This window comes from Sarcophilus harrisii, chromosome 2, assembly GCF_902635505.1.
Source record: "Sarcophilus harrisii chromosome 2, mSarHar1.11, whole genome shotgun sequence".
NCBI lineage: Eukaryota > Metazoa > Chordata > Mammalia > Dasyuromorphia > Dasyuridae > Sarcophilus > Sarcophilus harrisii.
Window position 1 is genome coordinate 630,804,230 of NC_045427.1, and position 16,368 is coordinate 630,820,597.

A 16,368-nucleotide genomic window follows, 5' to 3' on the forward strand; every position below is an offset into this window, starting at 1 on the left:
GCACCAACCAGCGGTGATACGGAGACCCGCTGGGCGCGCTGCAGGGCGCCTCACCAATAAAACTTCCCTTCCAGCAGCGTGGCGGCAGGTCTGCTATTGTCCCGTTTTACAGGCGAGGAGACTGAGGCAGACAGCGTGCAGTAACGCGGCTTGCTGCTACGGGCCTGGGCCCCGGTTCCTGCCCACGGGCCCCTCCTCCCCTCCCCCCCTCTGGAAATCGGTTCCACTTGTGAGCAGCTTGAATGTGGCGGGAGCTCACCCTGTCCCGGGGGGGGGGGGGGGGGGGGGGGGGGGGGGGGGGGGGGGGGGGGGGGGGGGGGAGAGGCCATGAGGGCCCGATCTAGCAACGAGAGATGCCCGATAACCCTCCCTCCCACAGTTCTGGTCTGTGCGGACGGGGGGAGAGAAAACCCAACCGCACTGAGGACAGGACGGGGGCGGCCAGCTGAGAGTTCGTATGGGAAAGATCCAGGGGTCTTAGTGGACTACAAGCTCAATGAAAATCAGTGAAAGAAGGCAGCCCACCGACCCTGGCCGGAACCCAGGGCTCTGCTGTGAGAGAGTCAGAAGGGGGAGAGAGACCTGCAGCCCTAGTGTGTGTGTGTGTGTGGGGGGAGACCTGCAGCCCTAGTGTGTGTGGGGGGAGGGGGAGACCTGCAGCCCTAGTGTGTGTGTGGGAGGCCTGCAGCCCTCAGTGCTTGGCTTGGAGAAGGGGACCGCGAGAAGCACCTCCCAGGGTTGGAAGCACCAGCCTGGAGAAGAAGGGAGACTTCTCTTGACGCCAGAGGAAAACCAGGGAGCGGAGATAGGAATTTAGGGGGGAGAGTTTTCCTTTGGAAAAGGGAAATCTTTGGGATAATCACACTTGTGCTCCGGGAGACAGGGAGCGCCTCATCGGTTGCAGTATTCAAGCAGGCTGGATGAGCCTGGTCTGGGACAGAGTAGGAAGGACTCTTGCACCTTGGGGACTTTGGGGTCACCCCCAGCTCGAGGAGCCTGCGCTACGGTCAGGACTTGTGAAGGTGGGACAGTGGTTGCACACTTCAGGGAGGACCCCAGCTATGGGGGCTGAGGGACATCACCCAGAGGGGGGTTAGGAGGGTCCGCAGAAACACCAGGGACTTCCCGGTTTGGGGGGACTCAGCTGTCCCGCTGAATTGTGGGGGTCACAGCTGGACACAGGGTGGGAGGGGGGCCGCAGGAGGAATCTCCGCCTATGGGGCGGGGCTGGGAAGCTGAGGATCTTCCCAACCCCCAGACCAGGGATTTTCAGAGAGGTAGGATGCCCAAGCGCCAAGACCCAGAGGTCATAACCTAGTGGTCAGTGAGCAACAGCCCTCGGGCCAGGTCCAGCCGGGAATGATTTTTGTGTTTTCAAATAACATTAAATAATGCTTAATTATAAAAAAAAAAATCAAGCTTTATTTAAACATTTTAAACTCCACTATTAACTCCCTAGTGGGGCAGCCTGGGGGCTCTGCTTCCTGAACTGAACTCCCCAAATTCCTGTAAGGTCCATGTTCTCCAAGAAACCTTCCCCAACTCCTCTTAATTCTACTGCCTTCTATCAATTATTTCCTATTTCTCCTGTATATCGCTTGCTTTGTAGCCACTTGTTTGTAGGTTGTCTGACTTTTGCTTCTTTTTGTGTCCCTAGCTCTTAGCACAGGGCCTGGCACACAGTAGGTGCTTAATAAATGCTTATTGATTGATGGATCAATAATTTGCTAATCCCCTGATCCGACCCTCACATCTTAATGACAAGGAAAAGCAAGGCCCAAAGGAGCCTGTAATTTTCCCGGTATCACAGAGTGGTGGAGCTGAGACTAGAACACAGAGCTTCTGACCACAATGACCTCATAGAACCTCTGTAGCCACAGGGGTGCCCTTGCCCCCCATCCCTGGGAGGGCCAGAACAGGGAGGGTTTAAACCCTGGTGAGGCTTTTGCTTCCCCCTCCTCCCTTTCCATCTTAAAAGGGGGCCCAAACTGACCCCCGTCCGGGGTGGAGGTACTGGGAAGGGGTTCCCAAGAACATAGCCTTCCCTGCCCCCGGTTCCGGGCCCCGGGGGCCCCAAGAAAACAAAGGCGTGGCCCTGGCCCTCCGCAGGTCCCCGCCTTCCTTTCTGGGAAAGGGGGCAAAGGGAACCAGCCTGGGGTGTGAAGGTGGGGAAGGGGTGAGGAGAGTACCCCCCGCCCCACAGCCGGCACCGGGGCCAAGACAAGGGAGCCCTTGGTTTTGGCTTTTCTTTAAAATAAATAATTTTTCTCCGGGGAAAGAGGGTAGGGGCCGAGGCCTTTAATTCCAAAGTAAAGTAAACAATCCCCAAAATCACACCAGCTGAAAAAAGGGACTTTTTTTGTGTCCTTTTCTTATAATAAATTTAAACCAAGCCCATCTTGGGTTTTCCGGGAGCCCTTTTCCCAAAAGTTCCCAAATCCAAAGTTTGTTTGACTTTTGGCCTAAGGTAAGTCAGGTTAATTGCCTTGAAGAGTTTAGCCCTCCCAAGGCTCCCGACCCAGAATGGCGTAACCCCAATCAAGGTTCCTTTTGATTCCCAAAGGAACCTTTCTGGAGAATGGGATTCTGGGTTATTCCCAGGTGTTTCTTTCCCGAATTTGGGAGGTGGGCAAGAAAGGGCTTGGTTAATTGTTTTTAAGCCCGAAAAGATTTCTAAGATACCCTATTGGAACCAGGTGGAAATTAGATAATTATTTTCAATTTAATGGGAAATTTGAAAAATTCAAATTGGCCAAGGGCTAGCACCCCGGGTGCGGGCCCAGGCCCCCCCCCCTGGGCCTCCCCAAAGGCCCGTGGCGGCCCCCGGGCCCCGGGCCTGCGGCACCGGGGAACAGCCGGGAGCTTCACTGAGTCTCATTTGGGAGAATGAGTGGCAGGGACGCTGAGCAGCTGAGGCCCTTCCCTGGGTGCCGGGACTGGCCCCCATAATGGGGGGGAGGAGCCAAGGGAGGTGTGAGAGAGGAAGAGAGGAGGGAGGGGGAAGGGAGAGAGAGCGAGCAAAGGAGAGAGAGAGACAGAGACACAGAGGGGGGAGGGGGGGGGAGGAGACAGAGCAGAGGGGTCCAACAGGGACCGGCGGGGCGGGAGGGGCTGACTGACCCGTGAGGCGCGGGGCAGACTTGGGCGGGGGACCCGGCCGGGCAGTCGGGGGGCCCCAGGGCCCCGCTTCCCGGGGGAGAGAAGGGAAGGCCCTGGCCGGGGAGGTGGCGAGACCAGGGTCCCCCGCTCCGGGCAGGTCTCATCTCGGGCCCCCTGCAGACCAGCGACATCGTGTACGCGGACATCCTGCAGACCAGGTCGGCCCCCGAGGCCTCGGCCCACGACTACAGGGGGCCCTTCCACGGCCCAGGGTCCCCAGGCCACCCTCCTCCGAATGGGGGACAAGCGCCCCGGGGGGGCCCCCTGTGGCCGGCTGAGGCTGCCCCCAAGCGGCCCCGGAGGAGGTGCTTTAAGGGCTCGGGGCCTTTCCCCTCCTGCCCCCAAAGGGCCCCCGGGGGAGGGGGGGGGGCTGACCCCCAGGGCAGAACTGGACCGAGCACGTTCCGGGGCGGGGGGGGGGCAGCCTCCCTCAGCTCCAGGAAAGCAAGCGCTGCCCCCGCCAGAGTGTCCCCAAGCGGCCGCAGCGGGAGCGGGCTCCCTCGGGGGCCCTAACAGCGGCCCCGCTTCCTTCCAGAACGCGGATGAGCTGGACCTCACAGCCGGGGACATCCTGACCGTCATCCTGCAGGGGGAGGACGGCTGGTGGACGGTGGAGAGGAGCGGCCAGAAGGGCTTCGTGCCGGGCTCCTACCTGGAGCCGCTCTGAGGGAGCCCCGCCCCCGGCCTGGAACCGCGCCCCCCTCCCGGGGACCTCCCTGCGGGCGCCCCGACCCCCAGGCTGAGCCTCCGGGGCCCTGGGGAGGAGGGAAGGCCCGCGGGACGGGCGGCCGGGCGGCCGGGGACCCGGTCCGGCCCCAGCGCCGGCGGCCCCCGGCCTTCCCTGCCTAACGGCTGACAGATTTCAAGGTTTTCCCGCTCTGACTTTCCGTTCTAGGGCCCTCCCTGACACTCCTGTCTGGGGCCCCCCCACCTTCCCATTTCTGTCCTAGGGGCCCTCCCACCTGACCTTTCTGTCCTGGGGCCCTCCCACCTCCACGTTTTTTGTCCTAGGGCCCTCCCCCACCCTCCAGCTCTTTTCCCTGGGGCCCCCCCGACACTCTCTTTGGGCCCTCCCACCCGACCTCTGTCCTAGGGCCCCTCCCACTCCGGGTTCCCCCCTGTCCTGGGGCCCCCCACCTGACACTCGTCCTGGGGCCCTCCCACCTGACACCGTCCTGGGCCCCCACCTGAATTTTCGTCCCGGGCCCCTCCCACCTCCAACCTCTTTGGGGCCCTCCCCCTGAGTTCCTTTCTGGGTCCCACCGAATTTTCCTGGGGCCCCTCCACTCGGTTTTCCCTGCCTAGGGGCCCTTCCACCCCCATGTTTTCTTTTAGGCCCCTCCCACCTTTGAATTCTCTGTCCTAGGGCCCCTCCCACCTCCGACGTTCTCTGTCCTAGGGCCCCTCCCACCTCCGACGTTCTCTGTCCTAGGGCCCCTCCCACCTGTGACGTTCTCTGTTCTAGGGCCCCTCCCACCTCCGACGTTCTCTGTCCTAGGCCCCCCACCTCCGGGACCTGTCCTAGGGGCCCCTCCACCTCCGACGTTTCGTTCTAGGGCCCCTCCCACCCTGAGTTCCTTCTAGGGCCCCCCCACCTGAGTTCTTTCTGTTCTGGCCCCCCCCTCCGACGTTCCCTTTCCACCCCCTGGGCCCCTCCCACCTGGAGTTCTTCGGGCCCTCCCCCGGAGTTTTTTACAACCCACCCTCCCCCTTTCTCTCCTCCCTTTCTCCTTCTTCCTTTTTCCCCTTTCTCCCCCTTTTTTTTTTTTCCCCCCCCCCCTTTTCCCCTTTCCCCCGGGGGGATAGATTTGGGTGGGGTGCAGACAGGAAAAAGGCCAGCAAAGGAGCGGGGGGTAAAAGGGGGGGGAAGAGGACGGGAAAAGGGGACCCAAAAAAATGGACCCGGGAAACAGGGGGGCCCTACTCCCTCCAGGCTCACTAGCCTTAAAAAGCCTTCCCCTATTCTTTTTGCTTTTCTCCCCCTTGGGCCGCTTCTTCTCCTGGTTCTGTGACCCCCTATAGGAGAGGAAACGCTCATTTAAATTTGCCGGGGGGGGGGGGTTTTCCCTCCCCATATCCCATTTGGTTTAAAAAGGGTTTTTCAATTTTGTTTCTCCTGGCCCCAACCAACTGTCGTGCCCTCCCCTCGGGCTCCCGGGGTTTTATGAGGCTCGGCCTCCCCCCGAGGTTTCTTCGGGCTGGGCCTTTCCCCCCCGGGCTTCGCCCTGGGAATTTCCTCCGGGCCCTCCCCAGGGGATCCCGGCAAGGGAGGCTTCCCCCAGCCCTGATCCCGCTCTATAAGCTAGTCCTTTTGCCCTGAGCTCCCTTCAGGAGCAGAGAAGTCGCGGGTCCGGAGGCCGGGAGGATGGGGAAGGGGTCGGGCCTTAGGCCGAAAAGTTGTAGAGCTGTCTCAGCCTCCTCTGGGAACCCCACTGGCTCCTGCCCCACTGCCTGGGAACAGAGGGTTTCTGGGGACCCCCGCCCCCCGAGACTCACCTGAAGTTAGAAACAGAAAAGGGGCCAGAGCAAGGCCAGTGTTGGTGGAGCTACAGACCCAGCTCCGAGCCCCCATCCCTGATGGGCTCTGGGCATCCCCTAAGGGACCACAGACCCGGAGAACGGCCGAGCTCCGAGGGCGGCCACAGGGCCTGATGGAAGTTAGCTCTTGTTTGTCCCGGTCCAGTTCCCGTTACCATCTTGCTAGTGTTTGCCCATGTGTGTGCTGAACGTGGAGCTGGAGGGGAGCGGGGAAGCCATTCTGGGCCCTGCGGAGGTGGGCAGAGGCCTGGGAGAGAAGCTGGGGGGGGGGCTGTTTGCTGGGTGAAGGACCCCCATCAGGGAGAGGGGCCACAGCTACAACAGCCACAGGGACCTCTGAGAAGCCGCTCCCCCTTTCAGCGCGCAGAACGTCCGGACAAGGGACTCCTGTTTACACCATAGCCTGCACTTGCTTTGTGGAGGACTTTGCAGAGCTCTGCTTTGCTCCCTACAGCTTCGGGGGCTGGGGGCCATCGTTCCCGTTTTACCAACAGGACCCACAGGTGCAGGGATTTGCCTTGGGTGGGTCACACTGTGAGGCCAAACTTGAACTCAGGCCTCCTCCTCCCGCCTCCGAGCTCCCTCCTCCCCAGGCTCCGACCTGAGATTTACGGGGTCTCCGAGGGGCGGTGCTGGCGGAAGCGCCGCCAGACTCAGCGGGGAGCCGAGGTCCGGGAGATGCCCTCACCCCGCCCCACCTCCCTGCCGGCTCATCCCGGGCAGGCGCCTCTGTCTCCTCCTCTGTTAAGTGGGGACACTAAGGCCCTCACTATCTGGCAGCTCACGGTCTTTTCAGAAAGGGCTTGGCGAAATGTTAAAGACATTTATTATTATAATTATTGTTATCCCCTGCCCCAGCCTCCAAGGCAGCAGCCCCGCCTGCAGGGGGCCTTCCTGGGGCCCTCCCGGAGGTTCTCCCGGTCAGACTTTTCTGGGAGGAAAAGCCAGTTCTCCACGTGCCGGGGACATGGCCCAGCCCTGCCATTTCTGTCCCCTCTAAGTCGCGCCCCTGGGCTGTGACTGGCCCCCGCGCTGACTCAGGCCCGCAGGACCCCCGCGGCGTGGGGAGGCGGCAGGGGCCGGCCCCGGAGGGTGGGAAAAGGCCCTCAGCGGTCACCCTCCCACCCGGACCACGTCGCACCAGAGCCCTGGAATCGTGGGGATTTCACCAGCTCCGAGGCGGCTCATCCCTTCTGCCACTTCTCCCCTCTCCCCTCGCTTGGGCTTCCCTGGTGACCTTTAGCTCCTGCTCTCCATTCTGTTCTTGGAACCATGCGGAACCAGCCCGACCCCCCTATCCATGCAGAACCTGACATTTCTTCCTTTTTTTTTTTTTTTTTGATTTTGTTTGATTCTGATGTTCTCACAGAGCCATTACCTTCCATCTGCCCGATTCTCATTTCTAAGGAATCCTTTTCTCCAGTTAACTTTTCTACTTCCTTTTCCACTTGGCCAATTGTACTTTTAAAATTGTTTTTTAGAGCAAATCATTAAAGGATTCAAAAAGTAACAGGTGCGGGAGGTGATTTTATCATCAGTTCTTGCTTTTATTTTTCTGTCTTTTGAGAAAGAACAGAATGCTGGGTTTTGTCAAAGCATTTAAGTTCGGAACGAAAGGAACTTCCCTGGCGGAATCCCCCTTTTGCCAAGTCAGCCAGTCACAGGCTTGCACAGAACTGACTGATTTCTGACTTGTCCAGGGTCCCCGGGCTAGTCTGTACCAGGGGCAGGACTGGCACCACCGTCGGCCTCAGAGAAGCTCGTGGCAATTATTATTTTGGTGGTTGTGATGATTGGGGGGGTTCCCCTGATAATGTTTTTGTGTCCACGGCACGTAAACACACCAGGCTGTTGACTTCCTAAGTCTTGCATTTCTCCTCCCGATTTTTCTTCTCCGTCTCTTATTTCTCAAACCCTTCCCAAGCTCCCTACGAGGGCTTTTGGGGATTACGACCGATTTATTCTCTCCTTGGAGACTTTCGCACGGAGCTGCCCTCTTCTCGCTTGTGTTCCCATCTTCCCTGTCGCCATGGTAGCTTTCTGTGGTCGGGGAGATTTTCTTTTAGCCCACTTTGGTCTCTGCTCCTGGGGCACAGGGGGCACTGATTCACACTTCCTAAGTGGGGGTCGGGTCTGGGCACTGACTTTCCCCACGGGGGTTTCGGGGTGGCCGGCCCGGCGCCCCTGTCTTGCCGGGGTTCCAGGGATGGCCCCGGGGCTGGAGCTCTTGCAGCTGGCTGCCTGGGCCACCGGCCGCTGAGGCAGGACCAGGGGATCTTGGTCTGTGCCCTGGCCGACAGCCTCCACCGGCTGGCCCCTTTTACCTAAATGAGACCGACCTTTCCCCAGTCCCCTAAGCTTATGCTGGAGAGCTGTTGTCCATCTTGCGAGTTCTGTCACTCCAGAATCTGTTCGGAGGCTTGACTTAACACTGTTTCTAAGGGAAACGAGGGACAGCTCAGCTAACTTCCTGGCTTCTTTCCGCCACCCTTAATCCCCCTGACCCGTGCTTGAAGGCATCATTGCAGTCCCTACCTTCTCCCCACCCCAAGCATCTCTTCCTAGGCTAATTCTCAGCTGCTCTCGCCCACAGGGCCAGAGCAGGGTCAAGGGGAACTGAAAGCTTAGCTGGGACACAGTCAGGAAATCACTACATACGGACCCAGCTCAGGGGGTGGGAAATCCCACTCCCATCCCGCACTGGCCCGTTCCTCTTTCAACCAGAAATGTCGGGTGCAAAAAGCTCCGGGAGCCTCTCATGCCCCAGAGAGCGAACCATGATCCTCACGCCGGCTGCACCCAAAGCTCTAACACAAGGAAATGTCTGATTATCAACAACTGGCTGCACTAAACTGCAAGGACATAAGCAAAAAGGCGGTCGCTGGCCCCACAAGCACTGATGGGGAAGACGATTCCCGGAGCAGAGAGAGGGTGGGAGGCCAGAACCCTAGGAGGGGCCCCTGGAAATGGGCCCGAGGCCGGCCGCTGGAGTGGGCTGTCAGAACTTGGCGAGTTCCTGGGGAGGCAGGGACACCGAGCTTCTGCAGCCAGGCTGCCCTCGTGTCTGCCGTCCCTGCGGGGGCTCCGGCCTGGACCCCTAGCTTGTAAAAAGCCGTCCTTTCTCAGCCCTCCGCCCCGCCCTGGAAGGTGCCCGCCGGCCCCCGCGGCCCTCAGGACCAGGGATCTTCTCCGCTTCCCCCGGCCTGATCTTTCAGCCACGATAAGGCCTAAGGGTCACAACGGCATTGACGGCCGGTAACTAGAGATGGGCCGTTGCTGGGAAGAGCCATGCTTTGGCGGCTCGGTCAGAGCAGTAACAGCCTTCCCCTTCACTGGTAACGATTGAGCATTCTTCCAGAAAAGCACATGGAGGGCCCTGTGCAAGCTGGGAAGGAACGAGCTTTAAAACACCAGCTTTTGGAGCTGAGCTTGGAGGGGGCCCTGGGCAGCAAGCTCAGGAGACTGAGGCTCAGGCAGGTACAGGACACGACTGGGAAGTGGTAGAGCCGGGACTCTAGGCTCTGGACTCCTGGGTTTGTGGGGAAATCATGGGGAGGGGCCCTGGAGAGGAGACTCGTGACCATCTCAGTCGCTGCTGACCCACTACACAGTCGTTCAGCCTCGACACCTCTCAGAGAGAGAAACCCTGACGTGAGAGGGATGGTTCTAGCACCAGGCGGTCCCAGGAGCCCGCAAGGACCCGAAGAACCTTCAGAAAAGGGGAGAGGTGAGCACTCTAAGGAGAGTCAGCGCCCCCAGGACAGCTTCCTGCCCGCTCCAGGGAGAACGGGCCTGCCTGCAGGGGCCTCCTTCCTTCCCAGAGGGCCTTGAGCCCTGGGGAGCTGAGGGCTGCCGAGAAAATCAATGTTTGCTGCTCTCACAGTACAGATCCCAATAAATCTTCTAGCGCTTAACCCAGAAGGGGAAATACATCAAGGAGGCACCACAGCCCGGGCCAGGAGGTCGGGGACGCCCCTCCCCAGCCCCAGCATAGAGGCCCCCCCCTGGACATGATCTGGGACCATAAGGGGAGGAATGAAGATGACTAGACTCCATCATCCCTGCAGGGAATTGTAGGAAGCTCCCAAGCTCCCCCTTCCAAGCTCCTCATTTCTACAGATGAGGAAACTGAGTCCCAGCTAGGTTGGGATGAAGCACTGAGGAGGGCCCTGAACCTGCTCCTGTCTCCAGAGGTTTGGGCTTCCCCACTAAGTGAGGGCCAACCTCAGTGGGCCCGGGGCATCCTGGCCCAGAACGCCTTCCCTGCGATGGCCCTGGGCGGCAGGCTCGGTAGACTGAGGCTCGGGCAGGTACGGGACACTGCTGAGAAGTGGCGGAGCCGGGGCTCTAGGCTCTGGACTCCTGGGCCAGGATGCTACCCTTCCACAACATGGCAGCCCGAGAGGCTGGACCCACTTCCAAGGGTCAGCCCTGCCTGTAACCGAGCCGACCCCACATTCATGTGACAATGATGCAAGAACAGGGAGAATGTGCTACAGAACAAGGCACCCTCGAGACATCCAAGCAGAGAAGGGAATCCCGGGGAGGCAGGTGGAGAAAAATTACAAACCCCATCCGGTACCACAAGTGGGCCAGACCATGGAAGAGCTGGCGGGATTTTCAGGGACTTTTAGGGAAGGCCTTTTGCAAACCCTGGAGCTCTACAAGCAGAAGGCACCGTCATTGTTAACAGGCCAGGTTCTAGTCAAATAGGGAGAAAGGAAAAGCCATTTGTGGTTCTTTGGATGCAATTCAAGGGGCACCAGAACCTCAAGTTCTTTATTCTGCACGAATTCTGAGATACAGGCCAGCTCCAATAGACGTGGGATGGAGAGACCCTTCTGCAACCAGAACGAGGACTATGGGATTGAATATGGGTCACAACGTAGTATTTTCACTTTTTCTTTGTTTGCTTTTCCCCCCTTTCTCATTTTTTCCCCATTTTCAACTTTTTCTTGGGCAGCATTATAAATGTTTCCTCATGTGGAAATAGATATGGAAGAATTGCCCACGTTTAACCTATACTGGATCACTTGCTGTCTAGGGGAGGCAGGGAGGGAGAAGAGAGGGGAAAAAATTTAGAACATAAGGTTTCACAAGACTGAAAGCTGAAAACTATCTTTGCATGAATTTTGAAAATAAAAAGCTATTATAAAATAAATGTAATTGGGAAATCATTAAGAAAATAAATAAATAATTTAACGTATTTAACATGTATTGGTCAACCTGGCATCTGGAGAAGGGGGGGCGGGGAGAGAAGGAGGGGAAAAATTGGAACAAAAGGTTGGCAAATGTCAATGCTGTAAAATTACCCGTGCATATAACTTGTAAATAAAAAGCTATAAAAAAAATTAAAAATTAAAAAAAATGTAATTAAAACAAAAACTCTGAAATAAAAACAGCCAAGTCTCCCCTAGACCCCAAATGAAGACAAAACGCTCCATTTTGGAGGGAGGATATACAGACTTTATTTAGTCAGATTTACTATATACAGCAGAGATCACTTTTACATACTATTCTCACTAGTCTACACTGGTACATTATTTTCAAATTTAAGACCTACACTCATAAAAAAACCACACACACATATCATTATAGAACAGTAGTGCATACATTATACTCCTGAAAAGCCAGCTTTTATTTAAAAAACACTAAAGTTTGGAAGATGCCTTCAAATGGAGAGGATCTAAGATACACGTCATATAGTTCTACAGTTTGGGTCATTTTGTACAATTTCCATCATACCGGACTACAATATACATTTTTAAAAGTGGACAGTGGTGAAGGGCAATCCTCGGGTCCCTTCATGCAGCTAGCCAGCTGGTCCTCCTCTGGGCCGGAGTCCCGCCAAGCAAAGCTTTCAAAGATTCTACTGGACTTCAGAGTCACTGGGCTCTCGCTCAGAGGGAACCACCTTTCAAAGCCATCATGCTGCTTCCAACGGGACAATGACTCGGAAATCAGAATGTTTTTTAAAATGCACGGAGCTGAAAGGGGGAAAAGGTCACGGGGGCTGGAGGGCTCAGGGAAAGCCGTGTGTCTGTGCCCTTCACCAGTGTCCATGAGAGCCGTTTCTCTTTTGTGCAAGGTGTGCTTGAGCTAAGTCTACCGAGGCAGGAGAGTGGCTGCAGGAGACTGGCCCAACCCACCTTCCAGGGAAGGGAAACAAGTCGCAGGGGCTTGGGGCGGCTCTTCTAGGCATAGGTCCCCCCAGTGATGAGGAGCTCGTAGGCAGGATCTCTACTCCTCCGGCACAACACGATACATGCACAGAGCATGCCCAGGAGCTATTGGGAGAGAAGGATCGACACTTGGCCAAGGAGCCAGAGGCACCCAGTGGCTTGGGGAGAGCAAGAAGGCTCCGTGAAATCCTGGACGCTACAGTCTACAGCAAAAGTTCTCCTTTACTTCCCGGAGTCCCCGAGCCTGGCTAAGGGGGGCAATTTAGGTTGTGTGCCTTGGGGATCTCACTGCACCAAGACCCAGGAAGCCTGACCCACACAGACTGGACCAGTCTCTGTAAGGTCTGCTCTTCCAACTCCAGATGTTCCCCAGGGGCTTAAAAGTTTTAGTTAAGACTTCTGTTTTAACAGACCCCCCCTTGAGGCCACAGTCACCAATTTCATTTGAATTCAAAATATTTCAAAGATTCCTTGAGTTCACTCAGTTGCCAACAGTTTTCCAAACAGTATATAAAAGCATACTAGACCTGTACATGTAAAAGTCCTGCTCGGCTGCAGAGATAACAAAATTTCCCATACAGAACTTTCACGGGACACTCAGTTCCCTAGTCCCCTTTCATGGGCCATCTTCCAGGCACAATGGTATGTGAAGTAATTCTAACCCAAGACTAAAATTATTTAAGCTAAGACTAATGCCCTTTTAAATTAAGATAGAAAACATCTTTTTAAAATATTTCTCAGGGGCAGCTAGGTGGTACAGTGGGTAGAGCATCAGTCCTGAAATCAGGAGGACCTGAGTTCAAATCTGGCCTCAGACACTTAACACTTCCTAGCTGTGTGACCCTGGGCAAGTCACTTAACCCCAACTGACTCAGCTGGGGAAAAAAAAAAGTGCCTCATTATTCTTTACACCAGTTGTACCAAACTCAAATAGAAAAGAGGTCCACTAAACTATACATAAGGAATCCAGCAAACTTCATAATCACATAGTTTTTAAATATAATGTTGCTTGAGTTTTATTGTATTTTAATATATTTTATTTTAGTCTGGTTCAGATCACACTCAGGAAATTGTAGGCTGCATATTTGAGATTTCTGTTTGACAATCTGTTAAAACCAGGCAGGGATGACTATAAGGAAAATCATGATGTAGATATATAGATATCTTGTCAGGATAAATAACATGCCAAGCTGAAATTTTACAGTACTGAAAGGACCTTACAGATCATCTCTTCCACTTCTTTCATTTTCCAGAAGAAGTTAAATGACACGCTAAAGACCACAGAAGTAGAATAAGCAGAAAAGATGATACTTAAATTTGGAATCCTTGATTCTAGAACTCCTATCCTTTCCATTCCATCGATTTGCCTCCTTGGTCCCTGATCATCTTTACTTCACTGAACAGGATCCTACTCTGTCTCAAAAATTCTTTCCATTCTTTCATTTAAAAATTCTACCACTACTCCTGAATCACATTTCCATTAGTCTTGCCCAAATGATATATTGTTAAAAATTCTATTGTTAAGAATAACTGATCTTCCTCCACAGTACAAAGTAGAATTTTAACATATAGAACTGGGGGCAAAGCCACCAAAAAAACCCAATATTGGTAATTTCAGGCAAATGCAATGCTAAATTAGTAATTCACCTGAATATTATTAAATGAGTTCATAGAAACTCTATTCATGGATTCCAAAGGACTTCATAAATTTTGGGGCTGTACAGAGTATAATAAAAAAAATTCAAGTGAAAAACTTAGAAATATTATTACATGAAGATTTTGGTGATAGTTATTTCCTGCCATGGACTTTTATCTATAAAACTAAAAGTCAAATTCTGATAACAGTAACTGCCCAACGACAATTCTGGGTACATAAAATTCACAATGTAATTATTAAAAATATCATTTAGCAATTTTCTGTAGTCATTTTCACTACCTATATTTAGGGCTACCCAAATATTATGGCAGGAATTATAGCTCTATTAAACATCAGACTGTTTTCTCATCTATAAAATAAGGAATTGAATTAAACCACCTTCCAACTCTCAACAAGCATGCTTCTCTGAAAACTGACTGACATTTAAGAGAACCATAGCACCTGAGCAATGGTATATAGTCTCTCCACCAGACTACATCTGAACCCTGTTCTATCAGAGGCAGCTACCAAGATACTGAAGGGCCTGGCCTCCAGCTAAATCCTATCATGATCAGTTACAAATTGGAGCTGTTTGGAGAAGAAAAGGCTTATAGGGAAAAGATCTCTCTCCTAGTATTTCAAAGGTTAAATGTAAAAGAGAGAGAGAGTTTAGCTTTGTCTTGGTTAGCCCCAAAGAAGGGAGAAGTAGGAATTATGTGGAGTTGGAAAGGCAGATTTAGGTTTGGCGTGAACAACAGCTATCCCAAAATGAAACACTTGGCTTCTTGTCGTAGTGGCTACCCCTCACTAAAACACGGCAATCAATGGCTAAGTGAATCTAGTTCCAGAATTACATAGCACGATGGCCAAGTGATCAGTTTTCTTCATAATAATTGACTATAGTATGGAAAAATAATGAGAAAATTTTCTTTTTCTTTGATCAGACTTAGATTTCCCTGAAATACTTTAATAGCTTCTTTTAAAACAGATTTCACGCCTGGAGGATTTATTTTAAGAGAGTGCGTGGGCATTTTAAAATTATGCTAGAGAGGATAGGTTTAATTGCTAGTTCAAACTAAAGTTCCTTAAATTATATAGATTTTGTTTGTCTATGGCAGTTCAAGTTTAATGCATTTAATGGGGAACGCCTTTTTCAAATATCAACAAGGTGGATTGTGTATTTTTCTAGTATTTAAACAGTTTAGTAATGACTCATTAGAAAGCCAAGCTCTTTATATGACTGTATCTGTACTACTGAGGACTGATTTTGTGACTATGTAACAGTAACAGGGTGATAGTACAGAAAGATATATTTTATATTGGGTTATACAGGCAACAGTTCACTGGACTACCAAAATGAAACATGAGGGAGGTCTCATATTCTAGGGGAGATCTTGACTGAAGCAGTTTCAACAATTTTACGTGTAATACATATGTTAGCACAGATGTGGAAATTCTTTTCAAGTGAAGCTTCTGTCATGAAACCATCTACAAAGGTCTAAGTTGTTCATCTGACCTAGGTCCATCCTTATCAACCAACCTGATGCTTCTCCCCTTCCCTTTCTGAAGATGTGTTTATTATTATTATTATTATTATTATTATTATTATTAGGTGACTTCCCCTGTGGCAGAAGTGTTATTTTTACTCAAGCTGCTCTGGTTCTAATGCTGATCCTCTAGCCACCATACCATGTTGACCCCTAAAATTAACTGACATCAAGGAATACGGAAGCAACTGTTTGGACGAGGCAGTGTAGCTGAAGCAGAGCAGAAAGCCTTTCTCAGCACTAGGTCCGTGAGTGAACTTTGGAACTGCAAACTTGAGTTTCCAAACAATATAATTGTGAATTCTCCAGTATTTTTAATTTACATGGAATTAGTCATCCCAAACCCCTTGATTTGCAAACTGCAACTATCTGACTTCAGAATAGGTGAAGAGAGTTTACCCCTTTGTCTGGCTTTGCTACCAATACAGTAATTACTAGATATGCCAATTAATCAACAAACCAATTATTAAGCACTCACTACAGTCCTGAGCTAAGTACTGGAGGGCTTCAAGGACAAAAAAAGGCTCTGTCCTCAACTCTTCTCTACTAGGAAAAACAAGAGATTCAAACAGAAGCAGAAACAAATCCCACCTGAAAGTCTCATACAAAAAATGACATTGGGTGAGCACTGAAGAGCGCAAAGGATTTAAATAGTGGAAGGGAGGAGAGGGAATCCAAAAAAGCCTATGCAGAGTCATGAGGATGAAACCGCATTGGGACCAAGAGGTAAGAACTCTGAACGTGGGCAGGGGAGGCCTGGGTAACAAGGCTGGACAGATGCAATGGGTCTCAGTAGGTGCTGCCAGTGGAGTCTATAAAGTAGGGGGTCCCATTCCTTAGAGCTGTGTGGAAGATGGAGTAGAGAAGGGAGAAGTCCCACTAGGAGGTCACTACAGAAGCCCAGAGAAGAGGGGGTAAGGGCCTGAAATGAGGGAGAGGTGGCCAAATGAGGAGGAAGCGTGGGGCAGATGGGAAAGTGTGGAGGCAGCACTGGCGAGACCTGGCGACCACTGGCACACGCCAGGGGAGGGAGAATGAGAGCCAAGGGAGACACTCTGAGGTTACGAACCTAGGTCACAAAGGATGAGGATGGGGATGAAGGCAAGACCCCCCTGGCACATCACTGATAATGTGGCTCATGCAGCAGAGCTCCCCACATGACTGACATTACAATCTCATCCAATGGCTAAAAAAAATCTGTTTTAATCACCAGCTCTATTTTCATAATGGTATTTTAGCTGGAGATGGAAGGGGAAATGAGATCATTTAATTTCTAGTAAAAGAACTCAAATAAAGCAAAGCCAAT

The 16,368-nt window shown here is 52.8% G+C and overlaps 2 protein-coding genes across 2 annotated transcripts in view; one reads left to right on the forward strand and one right to left on the reverse strand.

The window, feature by feature from the left end:
• PSTPIP1 (proline-serine-threonine phosphatase interacting protein 1) overlaps positions 1–3,924 on the forward strand; it is an 83,734-nt gene extending 79,810 nt beyond the window's left edge. Inside the window, exons 15-16 of the mRNA XM_031949382.1 lie at positions 3,200–3,371; positions 3,676–3,924. Coding sequence (XP_031805242.1) covers positions 3,200–3,371; positions 3,676–3,826 — 323 coding nt within the window. The 3' untranslated portion in view covers positions 3,827–3,924. The remainder of the gene's footprint in view (positions 1–3,199; positions 3,372–3,675) is intronic.
• Positions 3,925–11,140: 7,216 nt separating this feature from the next.
• TSPAN3 (tetraspanin 3) overlaps positions 11,141–16,368 on the reverse strand; it is a 31,072-nt gene continuing 25,844 nt past the window's right edge. The window contains exon 7 of the mRNA XM_031956804.1: positions 11,141–11,984. Coding sequence (XP_031812664.1) covers positions 11,892–11,984 — 93 coding nt within the window. The 3' untranslated portion in view covers positions 11,141–11,891. The remainder of the gene's footprint in view (positions 11,985–16,368) is intronic.